Source organism: Lynx canadensis, chromosome D4 (genome assembly GCF_007474595.2).
Source record: "Lynx canadensis isolate LIC74 chromosome D4, mLynCan4.pri.v2, whole genome shotgun sequence".
NCBI lineage: Eukaryota > Metazoa > Chordata > Mammalia > Carnivora > Felidae > Lynx > Lynx canadensis.
The window spans coordinates 25,808,039-25,835,452 of NC_044315.2; the positions used below are offsets into that span (position 1 = coordinate 25,808,039).

At 41.6% G+C, this 27,414-nt stretch overlaps 1 protein-coding gene across 2 annotated transcripts in view; it reads left to right on the top strand.

Moving 5' to 3' along the window:
- Positions 1–27,414, top strand: part of NTRK2 (neurotrophic receptor tyrosine kinase 2) — a 328,951-nt gene that overhangs the window by 220,278 nt on the left and 81,259 nt on the right. For both annotated transcript variants that reach the window (XM_030293721.1, XM_030293722.1), the window contains one exon: positions 26,608–26,738. In XM_030293721.1, the coding sequence (XP_030149581.1) occupies positions 26,608–26,738 (131 nt within the window). The remainder of the gene's footprint in view (positions 1–26,607; positions 26,739–27,414) is intronic.

Here is a 27,414-nt window from a genome sequence, read left to right on the forward strand (position 1 = left end):
ATAAAAAATATTTCTTCATTTGGGTCACAATCAAAATCAGGGAATGATGTTGTTTGTGTGGTGCCTTAAGATGCTTAACTGGGAAGTCTCAGGTAGATGGAGCCTACATGGGATTCTGCCAAATGAATACAGAGTAGAGGAGGAATGGTGTTGTCAGGTTGCCAGTGGTGAAGGGAATGAAGGAAGGCAGACGTGGGGGAAATGACAGAGGTGGGATGGGTGAGATTTGGCCACTGATTGTGAAGAGAAGGGAAAATCAAAACTTTTTGTTTCCATCTGGCTGTGTAAGAAGAGATATAAGGACATGGTGGAGGATAATGTGGGGATGAGAGACAGAAATGACACCCTAGGGCAAGTGGCCCAAAGAAACCGGAAATTAACAAGTTCAGAAGAGCCCTGGGGCTAGAGACGTTGATGGAGAAAGATCTGTATGAAGGAAAGCTTTGAGGGGCGCCTGGGTGGCGCAGTCGGTTGGGCGTCCGACTTCAGCCAGGTCACGATCTCGCGGTCCGTGAGTTCGAGCCCCGCGTCGGGCTCTGGGCTGATGGCTCAGAGCCTGGAGCCTGTTTCTGATTCTGTGTCTCCCTCTCTCTCTGCCCCTCCCCCGTTCATGCTCTGTCTCTCTCTGTCCCAAAAATAAATAAATGTTGAAAAAAAAAAATTTGAAGGAAAGCTTTGAGGCCTGGAAGAAGTGTGTAGTTGGAGTTGGAGAGAAGGTGTTAAGAGAAAGAAAAAGAGGACACCAATTCCAGAACTCCAGGCTTGGGAATGTCTAGAACTCAGGAGGAGCAAGAAGAGGGAAAGTATGAGGAAATGAGAGAAACAGCATTATGGGAGTGACAAGACAGGAGACGACAAAGAAGATGGCGGTTAAGAGGAAGACAGGTGATGGAGTTGTGAGGTGGAGGAGAGCCTCCCCAGACCACCATGGGCAGACAGACCTCCAGGAGAAGAGAATGCGAGGCTCTGTAGTCTGGTGGTGGGAACCCCAGGCATTATGACAGGGACAAAAGGGAGAGTGGCTGAGATTTGTCTTGGCCCTTCCAGTTGGCTGCCTCTTCCCATCTCTGTCTAACCCCCACATCAGTGACTCTTGCTGGACTTTGTATATTTTCCACCAAGCAGACCCATCCCCTGTCCCTCTCTCAGAGCTCTTGGATTAGTGGATAGTAATGAGCCCTGCCCAGTCACATAACAACCAGGTCCGTGAAGAGGGAAGGCAATAGATGACAGAAGCTGTCAGTCACACGTGCCTTCTGGTGCCCTTAAGATCACATGGGGGCAGCTGTTTGCTCTGCCTTGGACAGACTGCTTTGTCTTCAATGTTAACTATTTATTCATTTGTAAATTATGCTTATCAGTAACTCCACTTCCAACCTGGAATTAGTCTTCACTTTTTCCTTTTGCAAAAGTAATTTTTAAATGGGCATTTTCTTAAAAAAAAAAAAAAAAAAGGAAAAACTTCATGAATTATGTGGCTAAAAAATATCCAGTGTGCTTTGGGGGAAATTCAAATCGTTTCTACAAAGTATGGGGGGCAAGGTAGGATACTTCTGGAAATTCTGGACTAAGTACAGAAGCAATATTTTGTGAATTGAAACACGTGAATCTCCTTTGAACCACAAAAAATGTATTTAGCCTCACCAACTGTTAATAATAAGTGGTGCTGAATGTGAATTTGATGCCTACAACTCTAGTTTTAGTGGGCAGTGCTGCTTCTAATGCAAGTTGCAGCTAAGGAGTAATATAGGAAAGGCAAAAAAATTATGTTAGTCCCAGTTAGAAGGTCATCACCTGTGAAGAATGGGTTTCATTGGCTAATTGCATAGTCATTTCCTTTTTTTTTGTTTATTAATTTATTTTATTTTATTTTTAAAATTTTTTTAACGTTGTTTTAATTTATTTTTGAGACAGAGAGACAGAGCATGAGTAGGGGAGGGGCAGATTCAGACAGAATCTGAAGCAGGCTCCAGGCTCTGAGCTGTCAGCACAGAGCCCGACGCAGGGCTCGAACTCACAGACCGCGAGATCATGACCTGAGCCGAAGTCGGACGCTCAACCGACTGAGCCACCCAGGCGCCCCTAAGTTTATTAATTTATTTTGAGAGAGAGAGTGAGAGCATGAGCAGGGGAAGGGCAGAGAGACAGGGAGGCAGAGAATCCCAAGCAGACTCCACACTGTCAGCTCAGAGCCTGATGCAGGACTGGAACTCACAAACTGTGAGATCCTGACCTGAGCTTAAATAAGAGTCAGACAGACACTTAACCGACTGAGCCACCTAGGTTCCCCTTGCACAGTCATTTCTGTAACAGCAGAACATTTTCAGAAAATGAGTTGAACGCATGTTGAGTTTGGAATCCCACTTAGTATTTTGGTAAAAGTCTGGGTTTCTTGGGTCCCCATCATTATCAACAGGAATAATTAAAGAAACTCTCGGAGTTAGTTAACTTCTCTTTTGACACGTAGAACAAAGCATAACACACATATTTTTGTACCTGTCTGGCAAACTCCAAAAGCTTTGTCTAATGCTGGTGGATAAAATTTATACCATCAACAAATATCAGGGAATGAAAATAATGCATTTCTGTTGATGAAGTAATAGATTTTTCCTGGTTGTCTTGGAGGTATTACTTTTTTTTTATTTTAAAGAATAATGTTTGTTGGGACACCTTAGTGGCTCAGTCAGTTAAGTGTCCGACTTTGGCTCAAGTCATGATCTCACAGTTTGTGGGTTTGAACCCTGCATGGGGCTCTATGCTGGACAGCTCACAGCCTGGAGCCTGCCTCAGATTCTGTGTCTCTGTCTCTCTGTCTCCCTCCCCCCCCCAACTCAAAAATAAACAAACATTTTCAAAAAAAATTTTTAGTGGTGCCTAGGTGGCTCAGCCAGTTGAGCGTCTGACTTTGGTTCAGGTCATGATCTCACAGTCTGTAAGTTCAAGCCCCGAGTCAGGCTCTGTGCTGACAGCTCAGAGCCTGGAGTCTGCTTCAGAATCTGTGTCTCCCTCTCTCTCTGCCCCTTCCCCACTTGCACTCTGCCTCTGTCTCTGTCTCCGTCTCTCTCAAAAATGAATAAACATTAACAAAAAAATTTAAAGAATAATGCTTGCCTTGTTTATCCTACTTTTTCCAAGATTATAGTAATGATGTAAATATAAGGTGGTTATGGACCCCATCATATGGTCCTGTGTTGTATTTTGCTTTGCTCTATCTTGAGTACATGTGAATACATTCAAAATCTTGTCCAAGTGTATAGTTTCTGAAATCCCAACTTCTCATATAAAGGCCAACCATTTAGCTATTTCTTACCTTCTCTGCTGGTTGTGGTGCCAGACCAAGGGATGTTCTCCTGGAGATGTTCTTTGGAAACGTTTACTGCTAAGGAAGTACTCCACTGTGTTTATCACTAACCCGGAAGCACTGTTCCTTTAAAATGTCAAAGTACAGGAAGCTGAGGTTCTTCTGATATTGGATACCAGGAAAGAGATACAGGCTCCCGATGGCCGGACCCTTCAGATAAGCGAGTCCCTTTCATTTGTAAAATGCAGGTAGTCATGTTTACGTCTGGGTTTGCATGACCACCTTCGTCAGGTCCTCACCATACATCTGATGAACAGATGACTCAACGAACAAGAAACTGAGGTCAAGCACTTTGGAAGCATACCATGTCATATCAGAAGTCACTCGTCTAGTCATTCAGATAGGTGCAGTGAAAGGCCTTTACACCTTTCTAGCCTTGAAAACTTTTCTACAATGAACATCGATTACTTTTGGAATCAGACAAAAACAAAGGAAGAAAAAATAAATAAACTGAACTCTAGTAAAAAAAAATAAAAAGAGATCTAATTGCTTTTTTAAGGATGGCACTAATTTACTTCATGACACATTTCCTTAATGCTTTTCTCATTTGCAGCAAGCAATGTTTTAACAGCGCACAATATACATACTCGCATACTCAGTGAGTTACTGATAAAAACATTAAGTCAACAAACATTTATTGAGCACTTATTACATAGCAGGGTGCTTGCTAGGCACTGTGGGGCATTTATGGATAAATAATACATGAGTCAGGCCTTCAAGGAGTGCACTGATGATGCAGGTGGGACCGAAGCCATAATTGTTCATAATGAATGGTAGCTTTTAGTGGTAAACTGTTCTTTACAAGCAAGTAACCTGCTTTGTCCATATTAAAAACATATCCAATGGCACAAGGCACTTCTCAGACATTTTTTTAATTAAACTTTTTACTTTGAGATCATTGTAGATTCACATGCAAGTGTAAGAAACAATACAGAGCAATCTCATGTACCCTTTACACAGTTTCCCCAATGGTAACATCTTGAAAAATTATAGTATAATATCAGCACTAGGATATTGACATTGATACAGTCAAGCTACAGAGCATTTCCATCACGACATGGATCCTTCATGTTGCCCTTTTATGGCTACGCCCAATTCCCCCCCAGACTCTTCTTTTCCATCCCTAACCCCTTGGCAACCACTAGTCTGTTCTCTATTTCTATAAATTTGTCAGTTCTAGAATGTTTTATATATATGTATGTATATACATATATATACATATATATATGTTATAACATTATATATATAATGTTATATATTATATATAATGTTATATATGTTATATATATAATGTTTTTATATATTATATACATAATGTTATATATATTCTATATATATGTTCTATAATATAATATATATAATTATTGTATATAATCTATAATATATTATATATACATATATATATATATATATATATATATATATATATATATGGAGTCATACAGGATATAACCTTTTGGGTTTTTTTCATTCAGCATAATTCTCCAGAAACCCATCCAGTTTGGTGTGTGTATCAATACATTGTTTCTTTTCATTTCTGAGTGGTGTCCCAGGGTACAGATGTACCTGTTTGCCTGCCAGTCACTTGTGGAAGGGCATCTAGGCTATTTCCAGTTTTAGGATATTATGGATAAAGCTAAAGCTGCTATAAACGTTTATGTACATTGTGTGAATATAAGTTTCCATTCCTCTAGAATAAAGGCCCAGGAGTGTGATTGCTGAATGAAATGCTAGTTGCACTTTTAGTTTTTTAAAAGAAACTGCCAAAACATTTGGCTACTTCAGTGAAACGTTTCTTCATACCTTTTGTCCATCTTCTAATTGGATTGTTAGTTGTTTTTCTTTTTAATCGTTTTTAAAATTTTCTGTAATGTTTATCTTTGAAGGAGAGAGAGAGAGAGAGAGAGAGAGAGAGAGAGACAGAGTGTGAGCGGGGGAGGGGCAGAGAGAGGGAGACACAGAATTGGAAGCAGGCTCCAGGCTCTGAGCTGTCAGCACAGAGCCCCACGCGGGGCTCGAACCACAGACCGTGAGATCATGACCGTAGCCGAAGTCTGACGCTTACCGACTGAGCCGCCCAGACGCCCCAAGGATTGTTTTTTTAAGTTGAATTTTGAGAGCTCTTTGTGTTTTCTAGATACTGATTCTTTATTAGATAAGTGGCTTGCAAATTTTTATATCTTTCATCCTCCTAAAGTAGGGTCTGCAGGAAAAGTTCGATTTTGATGAAGTCCAGTTTATTAATTTTCCCTTTTTCATATGATGCTTTTGGCATCAAGTCTGGGAAAGCTTTGCCTTGTCTTAAGTCCTAAAGATTGTCTTCCTTCTAGATTTCTTCCCCTAAAAAGTTGTATGGTTTCATGCTTTACATTTAAGTCCATAATTCAGATTTTAGTGGGTATTTGTATGAGGTGCAAGACTTAGGTCATGGTTCAGGGTTTTTTGCCCATGGGTGTCCAGTCCCTGAAGCACCGTTTGATGAAAGGCTACTATATTAGTTTCCAAGGGCTGCCATAAAAAATTAACACAAACTTGGTTGTAGAAAACAGCAGAAATTCATTTTCTCACATTTCTGGAGGTCAGAAGTCTGAAATCAATGTTGACAGGGCTGTGCTCCCTCTAACGGCTCTAGCGGAGCCTCTCTCCTTGCCCCTTGAAGCTTCTAGTGGCTGCTGGCCGTACCTGGTGTCCCTTAGCTTATAGACCCATCACCCCAATCTCTGTCTCCATCTTCATATGCTGTCTTCCCTGTGTGTCTCTCTCTGTGCCTTGTCCATTTCTGTCTTGTATAGGGACACTTACCATTGGATTTAAGGCCCACCCTAATCCGGGGATGATCTCATCTTAAAATCTTTACCTTTAATTATATCTACAAAGATTCTTATTCCAAATAGGATCACACTCTGAGGTTGCAACAGGCATATTCATATTCAACCCACTACAGCTATCTTTCCTTATGTTGAACTGTGTTTTCTTGTTTTTCAAAGATCAGTTGGGCAGAGCTATATGGGTATATTTCTGGGTTCTCTCTCTCTTTTTTTACGTGGGTTCCACATCCAGTGTGGAGCCCAGCCTGAGACCAAGACCTGAGCTGAGATCAAGAGCTGCTTAACTGACTGAGCCACCCAGGCACCCCTGGGTTCTCTGTTCTATCCCATTGACTTACATGTCTATCCCTCCACCAGTAGCACATAGACATTATGCCTGTAGCTATGTAAGTTTTGAAATCTGATAGACTGATTCTTCCCATTTTATTCTTCCTTTTCAAAATTATTTTCAGCTATCCTATATATTGCATATTCATATACATTTTAGAACAATATTGTCAATATATACAAAATATTTCACTGGGATTTTAATAGGAATTGTGTTAAACCCATATATCAATTTGGAGAGAATTGAAATTTTTACTATGTTGAATTTTCCAGTCCATGAACATAGTATTTATCTATTTATTTAGATCTTTGATTTCTTTCATCAATATTGTTTTCAGTATACAAGTCTTACACATATTATGTTAGATTTACACCTAACTATTTAATTTGGGGGGAGCAATTTAAAATGGTATTGCATTAAAAAAATTTAATGTTTATTTATTTTTGATAGAGACAGAACATGAGTTGGGGAAGGGGCAGAGAGAGAGAGAGAGAGAGAGAGAGGGAGAGAGAGAATCTGAAGCAGGCTCTGGGCTCTGAGTTCTCAGCACAGAACCTGAAGTGGGGCTCGAACTCACAAACTGTGAGATCATGACCTGAGCTGAAGTTGGATGCTTAACCGACTGAGTCACCCAGATGTCCCTAAAATGGTATTTCATTTTAAATTTTGGCATTCACAAATTCATTTTTAGGCTTAGAAACACAATTGATTTCGTGTTTACTTGTATCCAGCAACCTTGCTGAACTCACTTATTCTAACACTTTTTGGTTTTGTTTTGTTTTTTTGGTAGATTTTCAAAAATTTTCTATGTAGGCTGTCATTGCCTCTTCCAATAGAGATATTTTATTTTTTTTTCCTTTCCCATCCTGTGCTTGTTACTTCCTTTGATTGCCTTATTATATTGGCTAGCACTTCCACTATTGTGTTGAGTAAGAAAGGTGAGAGCCTTGCCTCATTTGTGATCTTGAAGGGAATGCTTTCAGTCTTCCACCATTAAGTATAATGTAGGATTTTTTTTAATAGATGCTTTATATCCAGTTCAGGAAGCTTGAAGGTGAACAATACAGTGCACCCATTAGAAGAAGGGGCCTATAAAGACTTGGCTAGGTTCCATAGGGGGTTCTTAATTCAGAAGACAACTGAGATGCTGTTTAGGAGACACTTGTTGACAGATGGGGCTAGGCAGGGTGATCAAAAAGATGGGTGCTGATACCTGCTACAGCACAGTGAACCTTGAAAGCATTATGTTAAGTGAAAAGATGCCAGACACAAAAGGACACATACTGTGTGATCCTATTTATATGAAATATTCAGACGAGGCACATGCACAGAGATGGAAAACAGATGAGTGGTCGCCATGGGCTGAGGGGAGGGGGAAATGGCAAGTGACTGCCTAATAGGTACAGGGTTTCCATTTGGGGTGATAGTTGTGCAAAATTGTGAATGTACTTAATGCCATTGAACTGTAGACTTTAAAATGATACATTTTATGTTTTATGTATTTTATACCACAATTTAAATACATGGTTGAAAATTAAAAAAAAAAAAAACTAAAAATCTTCAAGAAACAACAAACCCAGTAGTATTTCTCATCCCTGTGCCCAATAGACATTACTAATTGATCATGGAACTCTTGCACTAAGCCCCTAATTCTCTCAGCATAATGCCTTATGCAGTCACTTCCAATCAACAGAAGAAGGCATGGATGAAAAAAACCTGTTTCCATCTTAGGCAAGGAGCCCACTGTCACCACACAGGATGTCCAATCTAGAGCAACAGCACAATGGATCCCAGATCCCACCAGAAGCAGGCCTGGGGCTGCTCACTTCTTGCCTCCTCCTTCCATCAGAATTGGTACAGGGTCTGTTATGGCTGAGACAATTTATGCCAACGTCGGTTATAACAGCTGAGATTAGTCAAGGGCCAAGTGGCAGAGAAGAAACCATCTTACTTTTCATATTAAGATCCAATACCTAGCAGCTCCATATTGTTAATTCCCAAAGATTTCAAAGCAGCCTGCTTGGAAGTTGAATTTCAGGGGAGAGATGGGCGTGATTTATGGTGACAGCTATTAAGCTTTTATAGAACATAATACATGTGTTCTTGCTCCTACCGTAAAATTGATTGTTGCTAATTAGTTAGGGCTGCCAGCTCACTTGTGTGTGAGAGGCTGTCACACTCCCTTCTCCTGGTCCTGCTAATTAGCCTTCTGAGCCTCATCCTATCCTTGTGTCCTGTAGCTTTCTCTTCCCTGTATATTTCTTATTTAAACAATCAAGCCTGCTTGTTGGCTTTGGTTGGTTTTAGATAGAGGTTCAACTTTGAGGGCGTAGAAATCCCTGTGGGCAGTCTGACGATGTCAGGTGAGACAAATAGTTTTTTGCACACCAGCAGGCATTATGCAAGTGCATTTGACCCAACATGAATATCTGCCTTTCAAACGCTCCTTTTTTACTGAGGGCTGACTTCTAATGAAATCACTTGAACTCTCAGGTACTTGGTTTAGGTCATCACCTTCTGGGTTGCAGGAATCTGGGACGGAGGTCATTCTGCTGGAATGATGGCTCATAGATGTGTGCAGCAATGAGAACACCTGGTCTGGGCAGCCCTTTGGCCACGGTGGCAGCCGCCTGGTGTGGTGCGTTAAGTATCAGCTTTAAGAGAGATGCTTTGAGGTGCTGAAGGTATCCTGACAGTGATTGAGCCTGTCTGCAGCCTTGCAGCCCTCGGAGGGGCTCTGGCATATTTGTGCAGGGAGTGCTGGTGGTATAATTGCTGTTGACATTTCCATGGGAAAAGAAGGTCAATTCTGTTGGATTTTTCTGAGAGCAGGGAGCCTGCTTTGTCCAACTAGCATGTATCTCCAACCAGCGCGAATCTAACGGTGACAGTCTCATGAAGTTATTATCACATATAGTGACAATAAAAAGAAAAGCGTTTTCCTAAATACAGTTCTGCACCTAATGAAGCTTGTTCACTCCTCTGTTCAATGAGCCAACAAAACAGTCAGGCGCAGAGAGAGAAAAATCCCGTTTATACTGATTGCATCGTGCATGCCTCTGCCCACCTCCTGTGAGGCAGCTTATTTCACACATCCCCATGACAGAGTAATGTGACTTCATTGACTGGCAAGCAGCTGTTGGTACAGCATGTGAGGTGTCTGGGTGTGTGTGTGTGTGTGTAATGCCCACACACTGAAATGAAGAGGGAATAGAAAGCGTGACACAGCCACTGAAATTTAAAGGGGAAGTATGCCTTTATTAAAATTCACGTATGACGGTAGAGGCTGCGGCTATATTAAAATCTGAGCGTGTCTACAAACCCAACTGCCAAGCGAAAAAAGAGGGAACCGATTTCCACCCTGAAGCTGGATTGCTTCTGAGCAAGGCTTCAGATCCTAGGTGCTGGAAAGACAGACCCAAGCACTGAGACTCGGGCTGGATCAGACAATCAAGTTATTAGGATCGAGCTCTCCAGCCACCAGTGCTACATACTTCTTTTTCTGCTCTGCACTTGGGGCTTCTTTGTATCTGCTGCTGTTCCCCAGCAGGGAGGGGATATGGGTCCAGTGAAAGGTGACACTTGACGACACCTTCTGACACTTTGCTGCAGGGATTCATCGAACACCAATCCATAGCTGATGGCATTGGGAAAGTCTGAAGGGGAGGCCAGTGGTATTTGCACATGTGTATAACCATTTTACTTCCAAGAAGCCTTCTTGGATAGAAGACCAAGGATGAAATAAAGAATCTGATGCTTCATGTGATTTTTAATGAACTCTTTGCTGTGACAAATCTGGATCACTGGGCACCATGGTTAAGGGGAAATGTGACTGAGAAAGCTAGTCATGTTTCCGAGGGTCATATGGAGTTTGGCAGCTGAGTGAATCACTCTTTTGCTCAGATTATCAGGTAAGTTGGCTCTTAGGATTTATAGCTTTCCTTTTATTTTCATCGTCTTCCTGTAACCTAGGACTTCATGACTATGCTTATTGCTCTCTTTGCTGTAGGGGGCATATTCCTACTAGAAAATATGCTACTTATATAATGCCATGCCCCCCATTCAGGAACCTATGATAGCCCCCATCTACTTATCGGACCAAATCTAGACTCCTCAGCTAACCCATAGGTGCTCTATGATCTGTCGTATTTGACCAATGGAACTCCACTGAAACCTCTATCCCACCCGCTCTCTTCACACCCCTGATTAACCAAAGCAATCATGTTCCTACTACCCTGACTTTATGTCTTTGCTTCTCCTCGTTTCTTAAGAGTCTTCCTCCACTTTACCTCTAACTATTCAAGGAGATCCACTCTTCACAGTTCAACCTAGACCTTTTGTTTTTGTTTTAATTCTATGAAACCTTTCCTACAATTACCATCCACATTAACTTCACCTTCTTAACTTCATATCCCTCCAGTAGGCAAATGCTTGGCAGTGTATTTTGCATTAGCATCTTGCCTTGATCTTGGCATCTGGAAGGAAGTTTCTTACCTTCTCGGTCTCCAGAATGCCTACTCTGCCACTCTGACATAAAGAACATTGAACTTGGAAGCAAAAGACCAAGCTGGGTGTTTGGCTATAGAACCGAGCAGCTGTGCAGCCTCGGACAAACCCCTTGGCCTCTCTGAGCCCCTCCTTTTCAGCTGTAAAATAGAACTCGGGAAACAGTCTATTTCACAGAGTTGTTTTAATGTTCAAATTAAAGAACATGGGAGAGAACTTTATGAGCCTGAAAGTGCTCGAAGAACAGAAGGCCCCATTATTATTGCAGTTGTGTGCAATATTTAGCGTTACATCAAACCAGTAAACTGTGTCTGTAAGGCACTGAGAGATCTTGAGTGCTAAATTGCCTGAATAGCAGTGGTCACAACATGTAACATTTATAGAACATTTTATTTGTCAGGGTACTTTTTATTTAGAATTCCATTTTGTTCTCGCTAGGATACAGGGGTCAAGTATTTTTATTCCCATTTTCCAGCTTAAGGAAAGAAATCGAAGTTGGACAGATAATTTTAAGTAAATTGCTCTAAGTCACATAGTTATTAGCGATGATTGGCCTAGGGCTTCCTTCCTGCCTGTTCCTCCCTGCCTGCAAATTGTGGTCATTTTCCCTCATTGCTTCCCCCGTTACCACCCTGGGCCCTGCACAGAGGACACTCTCCACTTCATTTGTCCCTTCTCTTCCTCCATGGGCATTTTCCTCCTTGGCCTTCAAGGGTTCTTGTATGCTTAGAGTGGTTTTGTCTGGGCTTGTCGTCACTGTGCACATTCATAAGGTGGAGGGACGAAATATAAGAATAGTTTACTGTGCCTTACAAACATCAGTGGTTCACTCAAGTGTTTTTAGGTGGAGGGGCCTGGACCAAATAAGTGACCGGAGCCTGGTGTTCCGCCCTCACTATTCATTCACACCCACATTAACTTGAAGCCCCACTGCAGATTTCAGTCCTCCTGAGAAATCAGGTTCTTTCTGGAGGCTTGTCTACCCAGGTCCCAGGTCGGGCTATCAGGCCTATCAGGCGGAGGTGGGCACTTTTTAGCCATACCCCCTGAAGGCAAACTGTCACCAGCTGATTTCTTCCTCAACTTCAACATACCATAGAATTTGACATTGGTGTTTTTTTTCTTGAATGCATTTGTTTAATATCATCTCCTCCAAATATTTGATCATTTCAGTACTTTGGACCTTGCCAATTCCTATTATAAATGGTTCATATTAACCTATAAGAACAGAAGTTTTAATCACACCAAGTATAAGTAGTTCCCTGTATAATAGCAGCATCGAAACTCTCTTAGGAAAAGGCAATTCCTATACAAGACTTCATTACAAAACCTGGGGAAGCATAACAGGGGCCGGCTTTGTCTGACCCCCCCCGTAGTATCCCAACAGGATCCCAAAGCCCAATGGGTGGAAACCGTTCCCTCCTCTCTAAAGCAGGGCCATTAGGTAAGTATTACTTAGTTCTGCACTCCTCATAACTGGTCTCCAAAAACAGAGTTTGTATCATTGACTGCAAGATTTGGAAGCATTCCAGCAGACAGAAGCACACAAAATGAGTCTTTATCCTAAGACACAGAGGAAAGGGCCCCGAGCCCCATGACTCTCACATTATAAATTTGCTCACAGCTCATAAACTGCCCTCATCACCATGCTTCTTGACATGGATTCACACCCAAGGTTTTGCAGCTCATCAAAGATGGAGAGTGTAAATAGGCAGAGGACAAAAGAGGTAAATCTGGTAGCTACAGAGAAAGGGTGATTTGACTTCTGGTACAGACCATAGCAATAGTCCACTGACTTCATATCGCCTTTATCTTCCCTGCTTCCCCCTGTTCTTAATCTTTTGAGCTATTTATTGTATTTGGACGATAAATGTCTATTATGATCAGAGTATAATGAAAATGGCATTGGGTTTAAGGGCAAACAAATGGGTTTTGGGTGCTGGCTCAGCCCTGGGAAATTAACACTTTACCATGCCTTGCTGTCTTCATTTATAAAATGGATAGGTTATTTAAGGTCTTGTTTGAGCTCTTGGAGAACATCCATCTGCTGTGGAGACCTCAAGCACTTCTTTAGAAAGGTAGTGAAGACATTCCACCTAAACTGTTGAGCTGAGCATGTCTGTTTGCCTCTTATTAATTCAGTGAAGGGAAGGAGAGGTGGAAATCCTTAGTGGGTAAGATTTTTCAATAGATTTCCGGAAGAGAGACAGTGTGGGGTTGCCATGTGCATGTGTGAAACACAGTGAAGGAGTCTTCATCTCAGAATATGATATGGGGTTCTTCAGTGGAGGCAGGACAGCCCTGTTTGGTGGAACCTGGGATGGCTTGGGGCCAGCAGGTGCATCAGGTGCACTAGAGAGTATCGGTGGGAAAGGGCTTAAACATAGTGGGGGGATAATGGCATTAGTGGTATGCACCTCCCCTCCAATCTGTCAGAGAAGCAGATAGCCCATTTTTTATCCTCAGACCAAAATGAAGAAAAAAATTGAAAGCACTTCTATGCAGAAATTGTCAGATTGCCCTAGAGGATGAGGGCTAATAGTATAGATAGTGAAGCTCAGGGTAACGTCCTTTTTAGTCTGGCATGTTTATGCTCTAGCTTCATGGTCCACTTTCTGCCTATTTGCCCTAAAGCAAGGCCTGCGTATCTATGTGTTCTACCAATGACCCAATTCCTAAGCAAACTTACTATCTGAAAACAGAATTATTGCCATAAGAGCACAAGATACCCTTACTAGCTACCCGGTCTTTCATCCTTAAAAATCAATAAAATTTAAGATCCACCATACACATGAGGACAATAAGCACTGAAAGAAAAGATCCAAAGAGGAAAACTGACATTGGAAGAAACAGAAGTATTTTAGGAATCAGGAGAGAATTAAAAACAAAAAAAAAATACTCCCTGACTTGAGATTTTATATACATAAATCAAAGTTAGGTAGCTATGAAAAACGAATCATAAGATAACACAAATTTACTCATAAAAATTAAATATATGATGGCAGAACTAAAAGTTTCAATCACAGGTCTGAAAGATAGTGTAGAAAATTTTCCAGAATAATGAGCAAAAAGACAGAGATAGACAAGGTTGGGGAAGAAAGGAGAAGTAGAAAAAGGAATTCATGAGAGAGAATTCATACAGTTCAACTGTATCGTGAAAGGTGACAATATGACTACTAAGATTTCCAACTAATAATGAGAACACAGAAAAAAATAGTAGAGAGAAAATTAACAAAGAAAAAACCAGAAGACAATTTCCCAGTGTTGAAGAAGCCCCAGACCTCAAATTGAGAGGTCCACCAAATTTCAACAGGATAAATGAAAAATCTACCTATCTGAATTAGACACTAAGGACAATGTTTTTCTTTTATTTTTTAATTTTTATTTTTTATATGAAATTTATTGTCAAATTGGTTTCCATACAACACCCAGTGCTCATCCCAACAGGTGTCCTCCTCAATACCCAACACCCACCCTCCCCTCCCTCCCACCCCCCCATCAACCCTTAGTTTATTCTCAGTTTTTAAGAGTCTCTTATGGTTTGGCTCCCTCCCTCTCTAACTTTTTTTTTCCTTCCCCTCCCCCATGGTCTTCTGTTAAGTTTCTCAGATCCACATAAGAGAGAAAACATATGGTACCTGTCTTTCTCTGTATAACTTATTTCACTTAGCATAACACTCTCCAGTTCCATCCACGTTGCTATAAAAGGCCATATTTCATTCTTTCTCATTGCCACGTAGTATTCCATTGTGTATATAAACCACAATTTCTTTATCCATTCATCAGTTGATGGACATTTAGGCTCTTTCCACAATTTGGCTATTGTTGAAAGTGCTGCTATAAACATTAGGGTACAAGTGCCTCTATGCATCAGCACTCCTGTATCCCTTGGGTAAACTCCTATCAGTGCTATTGCTGGGTCATATGCACCAGAATTTTTCTCGAAGCTAAAACAAGCAATCCTAAAATTTGTATGGAACCATAAAAGACCCCGAATAACCAAAGTAATATTGAAGAAGAAGACCAAAGTGGGAGGCATCACAATCCCAGACTTTAGCCTCTACTACAAAGCTGTAATCATCATGACAGCATGGAATTGGCACAAAAACAGACACATAGACCAATGGAATAGAATAGAGACTCCAGAACTGGACCCACAAAAGTATGGCCAACTAATCTTTGACAAAAGCAGGAAAGAATATCCAATGGAAAAAAGACAGTCTATTTAACAAATGGTGCTGGGAGAACTGGACAGCAACATGCAGAAGGATGAAACTAGACCACTTTCTTACACCATTCACAAAAATAAACTCAAAATGGATAAAGGACCTGAATGTGAGACAGGAAACCGTCAAAACCCTAGAGGAGAAAGCAGGAAAAAACCTCTCTGACCTCAGCCACAGCAATTTCTTACTTGACACATCTCCAAAGGCAAGGGAATTAAAAGCAAAAATGAACTATCGGGACCTCATGAAGATAAAAAGCTCCTGCACTGCAAAGGAAACAATCAGCAAAACTAAAAGTCACCCAACAGAATGGGAAAAGATATTTACAAATGACATATCGGACAAAGGGCTACTATCCAAAATCTATACAGAACTCACCAAACCCCACACCTGAAAAACAATCCAGTGAAGAAATGGGCAGCAGACATGAATAGACACTTCTCTAAAGAAGGCATCCAGATGGCCAACAAGCACATGAAAAGATGCTTAACGTCGCTCATCATCAGGGAAATACAAATCAAAACCACACTCAGATACCACCTCACACCGGTCAGAGTGGCTAAAATGAACAAATCAGGAGACTATAGATGCTGGCGAGGATGTGGAGAAACGGGAACCCTCTTGCACTGTTGGTGGGAATGCAAACTGGTGCAGCCGCTCTGGAAAACAGTGTGGAAGTTCCTCAAAAAATTAAAAATAGATCTACCCTAGGGCAATCTTGATGGTAGGGAAGAAAAGTCATTTGATTTTGACGCTTAGAACATCCTCCTTCGAGTGGCCCAGAAGTTCTCTGTATGACACTAGATGTGGAAAAGAAAATGCAACCCTGGCATCTACTTAGGTTTGTAGCATACAGTTGGCCATATTGATATAAATTATGTTTATTGCTTTTCAATTTTTAGTCACATAAGACACCTAATTGTAGCATATTGTAAGTTGAATGTACATAAGAACGGTTGTGACGCAGTTGCTATAAAAGTCAAGCTCAAAGAATATGTGAAGTGATTGGGGTAGAGGGAAGGTAGAGGGACTCATATGCTCATGATATGCAGAAGAATATTGCATAATGGCTTAAAAAGATATAGTGTGATAGTTTATCAATAGAAGGACTAAAAATAACATAGCTCCCAGTTACTGGGAAGAGGTGGGAGACAGTGTGAGTAAAATCTTTCTCTTGAAGAGCAGAGAATTGATAAGTGTCTTAAATTGGGGAAACAGGAACAGAAAGTACATATATTGATTAGAGTTATGGAGGAAGTCCCTAGAAAACAAAAATTCAAACTGGATTGAATTGATCACCCAGCAGAATGGGATCGAGGACAGGGAAGCACGTGGAAGGGTAAAATTTCTTACCATTGTGAGCTCTTCAGCACTATTTGATTTGTTACCATGTCTGTGTATTGTTTTCCTTAATATTTTCTTGAAAATTAAAAGAAATGGCTTCTTTTCTAACATTGAGAGGTTCTGTTGGCAAAGACAACAGCCTAGAGATAAATTAGATTAAGCCACATGAAATAGCTGATATTTGTCTCATTTGGGCCTGCACAAATGGAAACTTCATTTGGTTCAACCTAAGTAGCTTTCAGATTTGGGACTTTAATGTGGACATGTCTTTTTATATGAAGGTCCAGCGTGTGGTCAAGTCTGTGACATCGTGGCATTTTGGAAATGTCATAATTAATTATGGTCAACACAGCCCTTCTTTCCAACCAACATTTCAAGCCCTGCTCAACTTACAAGGGAGAACTCACAAGACACATCCTCCAAGCCCAAATCCTTTATTCAAAAGATTTAATTCTTTTTCTTCTAGAAACCCTTAACCCTGTATTTTTCATATCTGTCATAAAAGTTTTTATATTCTGCCTTTGACAACTGTTAGTGTATTTGTCTCATCTCCCTGTTAGAATGCCCAACCTTTGGGGGAAAGATTCATGTTCTACTGGGGGAGACTGCATGGTTTTGAAACCAATCTGAGCTTGCCTTAGCCACTTTCTAGCTGTGTGGCTTTGGGCAAATTACTTCACATCTCCAGCACTCAGTTACCACATTGCCTAAATGGAAACAGTGATGTCTGTCCCCAGGTCCAGCAGAATGTCTCGATAGGAGAACATTTGTACAATGCTTAACACAATGCCTAGCACACAGCAGATGTGTAATTAGTAACCGCTGACACCCTCTTCTCCTTCTTCATCCTTGAGCCTTCCACAGTGCCAAACACAATTCTTTTCACACAGATGCTTGCCCGGGGAAATGAGGGGTAAAAAAGAATTGAAAGATGCTACGAGTATTGCAAAACCCTTTGAAGAAAGTAAACAGTAACATTACTTTTAAACTATGAGTTCTTAATTAAGAATATTAAAGAGGAAATACCATTGGTCTCTGCTTTGCCTATTAATTGGACAGAAAGCCCTCTAGAGATGGAAAACAGTTGAGATTGAAAACATCTTGTCTGTCACCCTCCATCTTTCGCATATTGGCCATGTATCATTGGTTATGAGCTCCACTAGAATTGGAGCAGAGTCTATAGCCATGGAAAGCAGCCTGGGAAGCTGCCATGGAATTCTAGACCTTATAAAATGCCCACTGTTCTCCCATTGTGCATTAAGCTAAGCACTTGGCCCTTTCTCTTGAGTTCAGAGCTTTGCTCATAAAGACTCCAGCCTGCTGTTCTGAGATTGGCTCAATGGTTCCATGAGCCTTTCCTGAGTGGCCCATTTGCCTAACACTTTGCTCATCCTTCCCATCACCATCACCATCTAGATCCCATTCTGATCTAGAACATGTATGCCAGAGTGTGCGCACAGAGAAGATACTCAATATGTTTACATTAGACACAGGTCAGGGAAGCCCTGAATGCCCACTGGTCTGGTTTCTGAATTACCCCCACCGAAACCTAAAGGTGTCTTTCACAATGGGAGCATCCATGTAGATGGACATCAGTAAAGCCCAACTATCTTGAAGAAGTCAATTAGGAAAATGTGATGGCTACCAGTTTAAGGTATTGAAGGAAGGAAAGTTTCCATGGAGAGGGCACAGGAGTGGAGGGTTGCAAATGATAAGACAGGCTCCAGTGTGGAAGCCTTGGATGGAGGCTTGTGCATACAGCTTCGGAGGGGGAAGCAGGGTGTGAAAGGGATGTTCTCCATCCTTAGGAGCGGGAGGAGCTTTGGAGCTCAGGGATGCAGGGTCAGAGGGGTAGACGGATAAGACTCTCTGGCCCACCTGCCAGGATTTTGTACCATTACCCTGCATAATTATTCTTGAAAATATAAACATTGCCAGGGATGACTGACAAGTATTGTTCCAGCAGGGAGGGCTGTCAGGGCAAATCAATCCAATTCCACCACATGCCAGTGTGTAAAACAGATATAATTTTGGCTGTTAGGGGCTGTCAAAGCGAAGGATGTGCCGTATGTGTATTTTGAAGTGTGGTGTTCCCTTCAGTCTCACAGCTTGAAAGATTTCTGGGGCTTTCCCCCTCCCTGGATGTTTTCTACAAGAAGTTTTTGGATTTTGGGGCGCCTGGGTGGCGCAGTCGGTTAAGCGTCCGACTTCAGCCAGGTCACGATCTCGCGGTCCGTGAGTTCGAGCCCCGCGTCGGGCTCTGGGCTGATGGCTCGGAGCCTGGAGCCTGTTTCCGATTCTGTGTCTCCCTCTCTCTCTGCCCCTCCCCCGTTCATGCTCTGTCTCTCTCTGTCCCAAAAATAAATAAACGTTGAAAAAAAAAAAATTTAAAAAAAAAAAAAAAAAGAAGTTTTTGGATTTTAACTTCAAATAACTCTATCGCCCTTATCTGTGGTGACATTGGATTTCCATTAAGCTCCATTCCTGCTCCCTTACCCCCAGAGCTGCCCTGCTCTTGTTCAGCACAGGAGCCTTGAAATTCGGTTTTGGATGAAAGGGTCCTTTGCTGCCACTGGATGTTGTATGAGGCATCCACGTAGGAAACTGATACCCTCTCAGGAATGTAAAGTCACTTGCGAAGTGTCTTGCCCATCACTGGACCCAATGCCAGGCTTAGCCCAAAGGCTTATGACGGTCTGAGCTTCATGGACCCCTTGGGAATCCCTGGAAGTCTACTTCCTCCCTTGGTGGCTCAGTGCTGTGATGAGCATCAGAGTTGAGACCCTCAGAAGGTGGCTCACTCAACATCTTTCCTCACTCTTCCAGAATGTTTCTGTATCTCTTAACCACTGTACCCTAACTGGCTTCCACAAGAATCTCTTCTGCCAGTTTCCTTCTCTCTCTTCCTTCCTCCCTCCCTCCCTCCCATCCTTCCTTCCTTCCTTCCTTCCTTCCTTCTTTTCTGTGCCTATTTAATTCCTTACTCTCTACTATTCTCCTTAACTTACCAGCACCCTTAAATCTCTCCCTCAAACTCCCCCAGCCCCATCCTCTAGATTTGCTGCCATGCTATCTCTAGACTGACCTTTGTGCCCTGACCCATCCCCTACTCCCTTTTACCCCCATCTCCCACATGTGCAGTCTCTACTCACCGCCTCCACTTCTTCCCACTTACTCCCGTGCCTCCATCAAGCCACCTTCTGCTCCTCAGGCTCATTCATGGCCCTTTCTCAGGTGTACATTTTGGTCACATGGTTCCTTGTTCTCTGTTTTGATTACCTGACATGTTCTAGGCCCAGCAGTGAGTGTGGGGGAAATCGTATCCCCAAAGCATTCTTGCATATGCCCTTAGATCTTGATTTTTAAGCCATTATGATGAGATATCGTCATATCTTGCAGCACTTTCACCGAGGGTAGCTTTTGTGTCGTGTGTTTATTCCATATGGAGTTCGGCCACAAGAACGACTCTGAGGAAGGTCACTATTTACTCTCTAGACATCACTGAGGGCATTGATGCCCTGTGTAAAATCCATTTGCTATATTCCTTCAAAAACTAAATGCCATGAAGAATCTTGCTTACCGTAAGGAGTTTCTCTGCTTTTACGTATGGGCAGTCAAGATTTTGTAAATTACTGTGTTTCTCTTTTGGCTTCTGCTGCAAGGACGCTTGGAGTCAAATTATGACTTAATGTGAATGACCACGTGGGACCCTCGAATCTGCACACTTGCATTTCTACTAATATGTCTCTTAGCCTTCTATTCCACTTTCCCTGACTCGAGTTTTGATTTGAATTTTTTTGTTTTTCTTCGCATAGTCACAGCAAGTACTGAAAAATCTTTTGTGAATGAAGCAAAGGTGTTAGTAAAAGATACGATAGATACAAGTATGTGTGTTTTTCTGCTTCTTTAGGTTGTGGGTTGCTTGATGACAGGGGTTACTCTGCCTATTCTTTTGCTAGGCCCTAGAAAAATGTCCAGGCTATAGTTGATGCTTTGTAAACACTTACTGAACTAAATTGATGAGAGTCAACCCACAGCTCGCTAGGTGGACAAAGTTGAGCTCACACAGTTTTTCTTTCATTTTGTTTTCTGTAAGAAAATCAAGGCAGAATATTGTAGTAGAAAGAATTTTAGCTCTGCCTGTCACTGGTTGGACAACCTTGGGTGAGTTACTTAGCTCGTCTGAGCCTCTTTTTACTTTAATCTGAAAATGGAGATAAGGATACCCTACTGGACTGCTGTTAAGATTGATAATTCTTGTAAACCTCTTAGCGCATTTTCTGGCCCATAATAGCAATGTGCACATGTTAGGCCCCTCCCCACTTCCCCATTTCATTGGAAATAACACTTGGTAAAGGATAAGTGGATTGCTCTATGACCACAAGTAAGTCAATTAATTGTGGTGTCATCTGTAAAATAAATGTGACTGTTGACCTCATTCAGAGAGATATGAAAATTAATTGATGGTAATGCACATTGGGATTTTTTGCTGAAAAGTACTTAAGAATGGCTCAGTATTATTATAAGTTCTATTTCATCATTAATATTATTTATGAATATTTGGCCTTGTCTTCTCCCGGTATGTTTTATGTCTGTGGTCTTAATTGCATTTATTTCCAATTTAGTACCAACTTGTACTTTAATAAAAATGTAGATGAAATTGAAAAACATAGTTCCAGTCTTTCATGCAACTTTATTTTTACAAGGTGGATGATTTTACCTATTTCAGTATGCTGCCCACGAAACAGACATAAAGATGTTTAGTAAATAGTATTTGTTCATCCTACTTAAAATCAAGCTCAGGTATTTTTCAAGGTATTTAAGTTTTAATTCTTACTTTTCTCACTCTTATTTTGTTGACAATTTTCTGATGAAGTTCTTCATTATGAGACATTTGGTCCATTTCAGAAGATAAACATGAATGTTTCAAGTATTTTATAGAAGACATGTTAGCTAGATGAAATCCCTATTGCCATTTAACATCAGGAGGCCCTCACTGCCTTCAGTCTCAAAGGGGGGCTTGTGTTACAGAATCCAGTGTCCCTTCTTGGTCACCGTCTAGCTGTGTGGCCCTGGGAAAGACGTGTCACTTGTTGACTGTCAAACATGAGGCAGTCAGCCTCAATAATCTTTAAGTTCTTTTGCCATTACGGTGTCAGGTCCTTTGCAATGGAACCACTGAAGGTGATCCCTCCATTTGTGTCTGTAAGGAAACAGAGAGACCACATCTACTCCAGAATATTATCTTCTAGAATTTAATCCTTTTTACTTTTCTTCTCAGAATTTTAAAATATGCTTCCTTTTAACTGAAGATCACTTAGTACCTGGCATATATTAGAGATTTCAATTAATGACTCAATTTAAGGTTCATATGCTGAGCAGGACATGTGCACCGGGCCAAGGGGGCTTTCTATAAAGCCCCATTACTGAAGAAATTGGAAGCACATAGTTCCAATTTCATCCTTAAGTGGGTAGGGTTTTATTGATTTATTTATTTACTTAGTTAGTTAGTTTTAGAGTTAGTAGTAATAGATACAGACGTGGATGAATACTTCATCTGTAGCCTGCGTGTGCATATATAGAATATCTGCTTCTGGGAGATATCAATACCAGGAACGTGATTTAAACCATCTGAAATTGCAAGTGTATCCGTAAACTGCTGCAGGTACTTGTGAGAAAACGCATTTGTCAGTGGTTGTAATTACGTGATACTAACAGAAAACTGGAAATCTACTCAGTTCTGGTACTCCTGAAGCAAATGACCAAGGGCCCCAAATTTCCACTCTGGAAAATGCCATTAATGACAAAGATGTCCGGATAGTTTTAGCCACTGATTATTATTGCTGGTCATCAATTTCTCTCTGATTCTATAAAGTAGATTTATTCATAGAATATCTAATCACGTGCTTTGTTTTGACTGTATCAGGGTACATGGATCGGTCTGCAGACCACCTGAGTTTGAAGGTGTATTTGTTACACCACCTATATCTCTTACTGATACCTCCTTGTCTTCAGGCAAGGTGAATTTTAAAGAAAAACTTTCCTATGAAGCCTTTTTTAAAAAATCAACTATCTTTTTGAGTTTTCCTCCAAATGTAAAAAATTTATATGCTTACCTGATAGCTTATTTATCATGGGATCTTTAGACTCACTTCACTCAGAATATTTTGTATAAAATCAATCCAAATGTTCATAGGGCCCTTAAAGACAGTGTTATTCAAAGTGCTAGTCCACTGTGACGTAAAGAGCTTGTCCAGAATGTGAATCAGTGCATTTCTTCCTTCACTTGAGACAGTCTTGCTCCCAGAAAAAGTCACCTTAATGCCATTCAGACCGCCAGACCAAACCTCCCGATGCCGGGCTCTTAGCTACAGCACTGAAAGACTCAGGATAAATGGAAGTCCAGTGTTTCTGCAGCTTAGGCAAGTTACTGAACTTCTCTGCGCCACAGGCCCTGAGAATGGAGACACACTGGTAGGGTGGAGAGGGAGAGTGTAGGCAGGGGAGCTCAGTGGATGAGAGGAGTAACCAGCAATGAGGGGACAGAAATGGTGTGTAGACTGATGGCTCCTTAAAGTAGATACTTTGAGATAGCTGGAGCTCTAGCTGAAGAGAGGGGGTAGTGGCCGGAAATCAGGCACACAGGCGCTGAAGTACCTGGGGCTGAGGTTGGAGGATGGCCTCCATTTGAGGCCATGGAGGTCCTCGGGGCATAGCCAAGATTTTATTTGAGTCAAGGAGGGCCCCATACTCTCTTGGAAGAGATTAAGAAGAAATTCTTAGGTCAGCGAAAGGAGAGCTTCAGGGTAGTTATTCTCTCCACCCCTGACCTCTGAGAATTTGGCTGCTTTATGGCCTATAGGATTGTTGTCAGTTAACTGAAATGATATGATTAAATAGCATTTATCTGTGGCTGTTATTACCGTTTGATACATTTTTTCAATAAATATTTTTATTGTATCAACTGTATGCAAAACACTGTAAGGCCCTGTCAGGAATGTAAATACAAACACAAAAGTGTTACCTGTGCTTCTGAGTGGCTTCTAGTCTTCTAAGAGAGAAATTCTGATGAGAGGGAGTACATTGGCAAAAGGCCACCCTTCATATAATCTATTGTGTCCCAAACCAACAGAGCAAATTAATGCAGAATAGCCCATTTCTGAACGAAAAGATGCACTTACTGCTTTCAAGGTCAGTATAGGAAAACTGGTCTCATCAATTTTAGTTTTGAAGGTGATGGAAATGTGGCTTTACCCATAGCTTTAAAAACTTAAACTTATTTCCCACCGATTTCTTGTCCTATCTGAAATTTTTTTTAAGTGTAAATCAAAAACGAAAAGAAGTTAAATACTTGCCTTGACATGATGAAAGTAAATCAAGTGGCAATTTAATTCCCACTGAACATGTGACCACCATGGAGTTAAATATTAGATTTAAATATGGCAGCTAATTCTCTGCAAGAATTACATTTGTCTCTTTATATGGGCACTCTACCTAATGAACACATTTCTCTTCTCTTAAATTCAGCCGTTGCTACTGGAGCATGAGAAATTAATATACATTCTTATATTCATTAATATTGTTGCTCATAAAAGACCTTTTGATTTTTATCACCCTGAGTTCCCAGAGGCCCATGGAAGCCGTCATTGCTCCAAACCACATGAATTATCGGGGGAAAAATCCTATTAAGGCAAAACCTTAATCACCGCTTGTATTTTACATCAAATTGTATCTAAAAAGAAACTGTAGAGCATATCCATCAACAGAGAATGAATAAATAAATGGCGGTATAGTCCTCTCACAGAATATTATAAAGTAGTAAAAGCAAAAGGATGACTACCACACACATACTGGAACTCAATGTAACTCAATCTCCAGGGCGTTGTTGGGTAAAAAAGGCAAGATGTGAAGAATACACATTCTCGCATCATATCTCATTAGGGATATAGCGTTAGTAGCAAACCTGTAGAGGAAATGAGTAACACAAAATTCAGGGTAGTAACTGGGCCCCAGAAGAGAGTGGGGAAGTGGATACAATCAAGAAAGTCCCAGTGGTAGAGCGGTGCTTTCAACATACTAGTGATAGTCTGTTTTTTAAATGGGATGGTGGGCTTATGGGCATTCATTTTAATACTATTATTTCAACTACAGAATTTTGATTTATATTTTCTTGTGTTTTCACAATGCAGTTCACATTCAAGTTAAAAAAAAAGACTTAAAAATTTTTTTTTAATCTTCATTTATTTTTGAGAGAGAGACAGAGTGTGAGCAGGGAAGGAGCAGAGAGAGAAGGACACACAGAATCCAAAGAAGGCTCCAGGCCCTGAGCTGTCAGCACAGAGCCTGACGTGAGGCTCGAACCCACAAACCGTGAGATCATGACCTGAGCCAAAGTCGGACTCTCAACCGACTGAGCCACCCAGGTGCCCGCCCCCCCCCAAAAAAAGACTTTTAAATAAAGTTCATCAAACTAAACCACAGTAATAAATCTTCTGTGTGCTCAGCACCTGAGACATTGCACAAGACTATAGGAGATAGATAGGGTTGCTTTTAAACTCAGGGAGTTTCCAGTTATGAAATGAATGGAAGACATTAAGCCAGAATTCAACTAAGCACAAGTCATGATATAATATGAATTCAGAGAAGGAGGTCATCGGTGGTCAAAGTGGTCTTGGAAACTCTCAGGAAGTGAGAATTTGAACTCACCTTTGAAGGGTGAACTAAACAGAAAGGAAGCTGGGAGATTATGTTTACTTTTTATTCTATTGTTTACATATTCTATTTTTCTTGCCATGTGTAGCACAATTTATAACAGAAAAGAAACTGTGGTATGGAAGAAAAAAAAAAAAAAAAACATTTACTCTGGATTCAGACCTGAATTCAAACTTCAACTTCTCTGTTCCCATGCCGTGAATCACTGAAATTTCTGCAGGCTCAGTTTCCCTGTGTACAAAATGCAGAGAAGGTTGCTTCCCAGGGCTGTGCGAGAAAAATGAGAGAATATTGTTGGCTGGACATTCCAAGCTCCAGAGGGCGTCCCGATCTCTTTTTAATACTGCCATTCAGGGACGAGCCTTCCAGAAAAGAATGGTGGCCAATGGGCTGGTGGAACCCTTGAGCTGAGAAGTTCAACATTTGATGGACAGGGTGAAGAGCCACATACTCCCACTACGTCTCTGTCCTCCACAGAGTCTCCTTTGGGGCTTCCCACTGGCTCTGTTCTTCTGAGAAATGCTTTGCTCTGCTCCCCTCCTTGCAGCTGATGGGCTTCCAGAAAGCCTTGGCTGCCTCCTGCCTTGTTCCTTGGGAAAGTGTATGGATGAATTGATGTGGGCCAGCTCCACTCTAGACTAGAGGGGGAAATATTCTCTCTTCCCACCATGCATCTATTCTTATCTCTTCTTGGCATTGGATAACCAAGACTGGGGACATGATCTTAGAATGGGCTGGGGAAGCCAGCCATAGCACAGCCTAGACATTTCTGGAAGGAGAAATGAGTCTCAACCATGGTCTAGCCCACCTCAGCAGGAGGCTAAAGCTGGGACGGGGACAAATCTTTAATTAGAAATGCCCTGACCTTGCCTTTTCCCCTTGTGTCCTTTGAGCCTCTTTCCCTCAGGAGTCTGAGGCGTCTTAACAAAGAATTAGGGATTCCTAGCTCTCTCTCTGCCTTTCCCCACTAGACACATGACTAACAAGTATATGCAAGGTGTCTGGCTTATGAGAGGCCTGCTATTAATGTCCAATCCCTTCTCATCTCTCCCCTTTCCTAATCTGGGAAGTTCATTAATGACATTCCGCAGCCAACGAGGAGGTCGCTACTTGATTTCTATCGAAAATGACCATTGAGTCCTGGAAAGCAAGCCAGTGCAACCTCCCTCCAGCCATTTGGGCGGACTGTGAGGATGGATACTGAGTTTCTCCTCTGGTTTGCCAGTGCAGAGGGGCAGAGTCTCAAGCCTGCATTACCTCCACGTGCCTCGATTCCAATTTCCATTCTGTCTTTTTTTCCAGTTGTTCAACACATCAAGCGACATAACATTGTTCTGAAAAGGGAGCTAGGCGAAGGAGCCTTTGGAAAAGTTTTCCTAGCTGAATGCTATAACCTCTGTCCTGAGCAGGACAAGATCTTGGTGGCAGTGAAGGTAAGAGAACACTCCAGAATGTCTCATTATCTGTTGTCGCACTAATGTGTGGAAGCGCATTGTGTCATTTTGTATTTGGCCAATTCAGGAGCCAATTATGTCTGCTATGGTGGATGTGTTCGAATTTCCTGTACCCAAATGGACAGCGGGAAGGGTGTTTGGGGCACATCTAGCTGTCTGAGCTTCTTCTCAGGGGCAACCTGTCCATCTCCAGGCTGTGAACAGCTTTGGGCTACTCTGACAAGTCAATGCTAACTCAATTCTGGGTGGAGGTCGGTAGGGTCAAACAGAATTCACCCAGCTAAGTCTTGGAGACTCAATCTGTCTCCTCAGATTGCTTGATGCTGATGCCAAGCTCAGCTAGAGCTTGTCTCTGGTGAAGGTTCTAGAAGGGAGACCAGAGTTCACTTTTCCCTCTCAGCCTCTGCTCTGCTGACGTCTTCTGTTATACCTTACCCTGTTCCTCCCAAATGTTCCCAGAGCCCCAGGACTGTAAACAGTGCGGGCAAGACTCTATCCTGGGGTGGATGGAGTCTCTTGTAAATTCCACTACCCTAGGAGATACAAGGTCTTACTGAAATAAAAGAGTCTGAAAGTCCTTACTTCTAGCCATTTCCCCCAAAACTCAAAAAGGAGACCTGGCCTTCAATAAGATAAATATTACTGGAGGGGAACA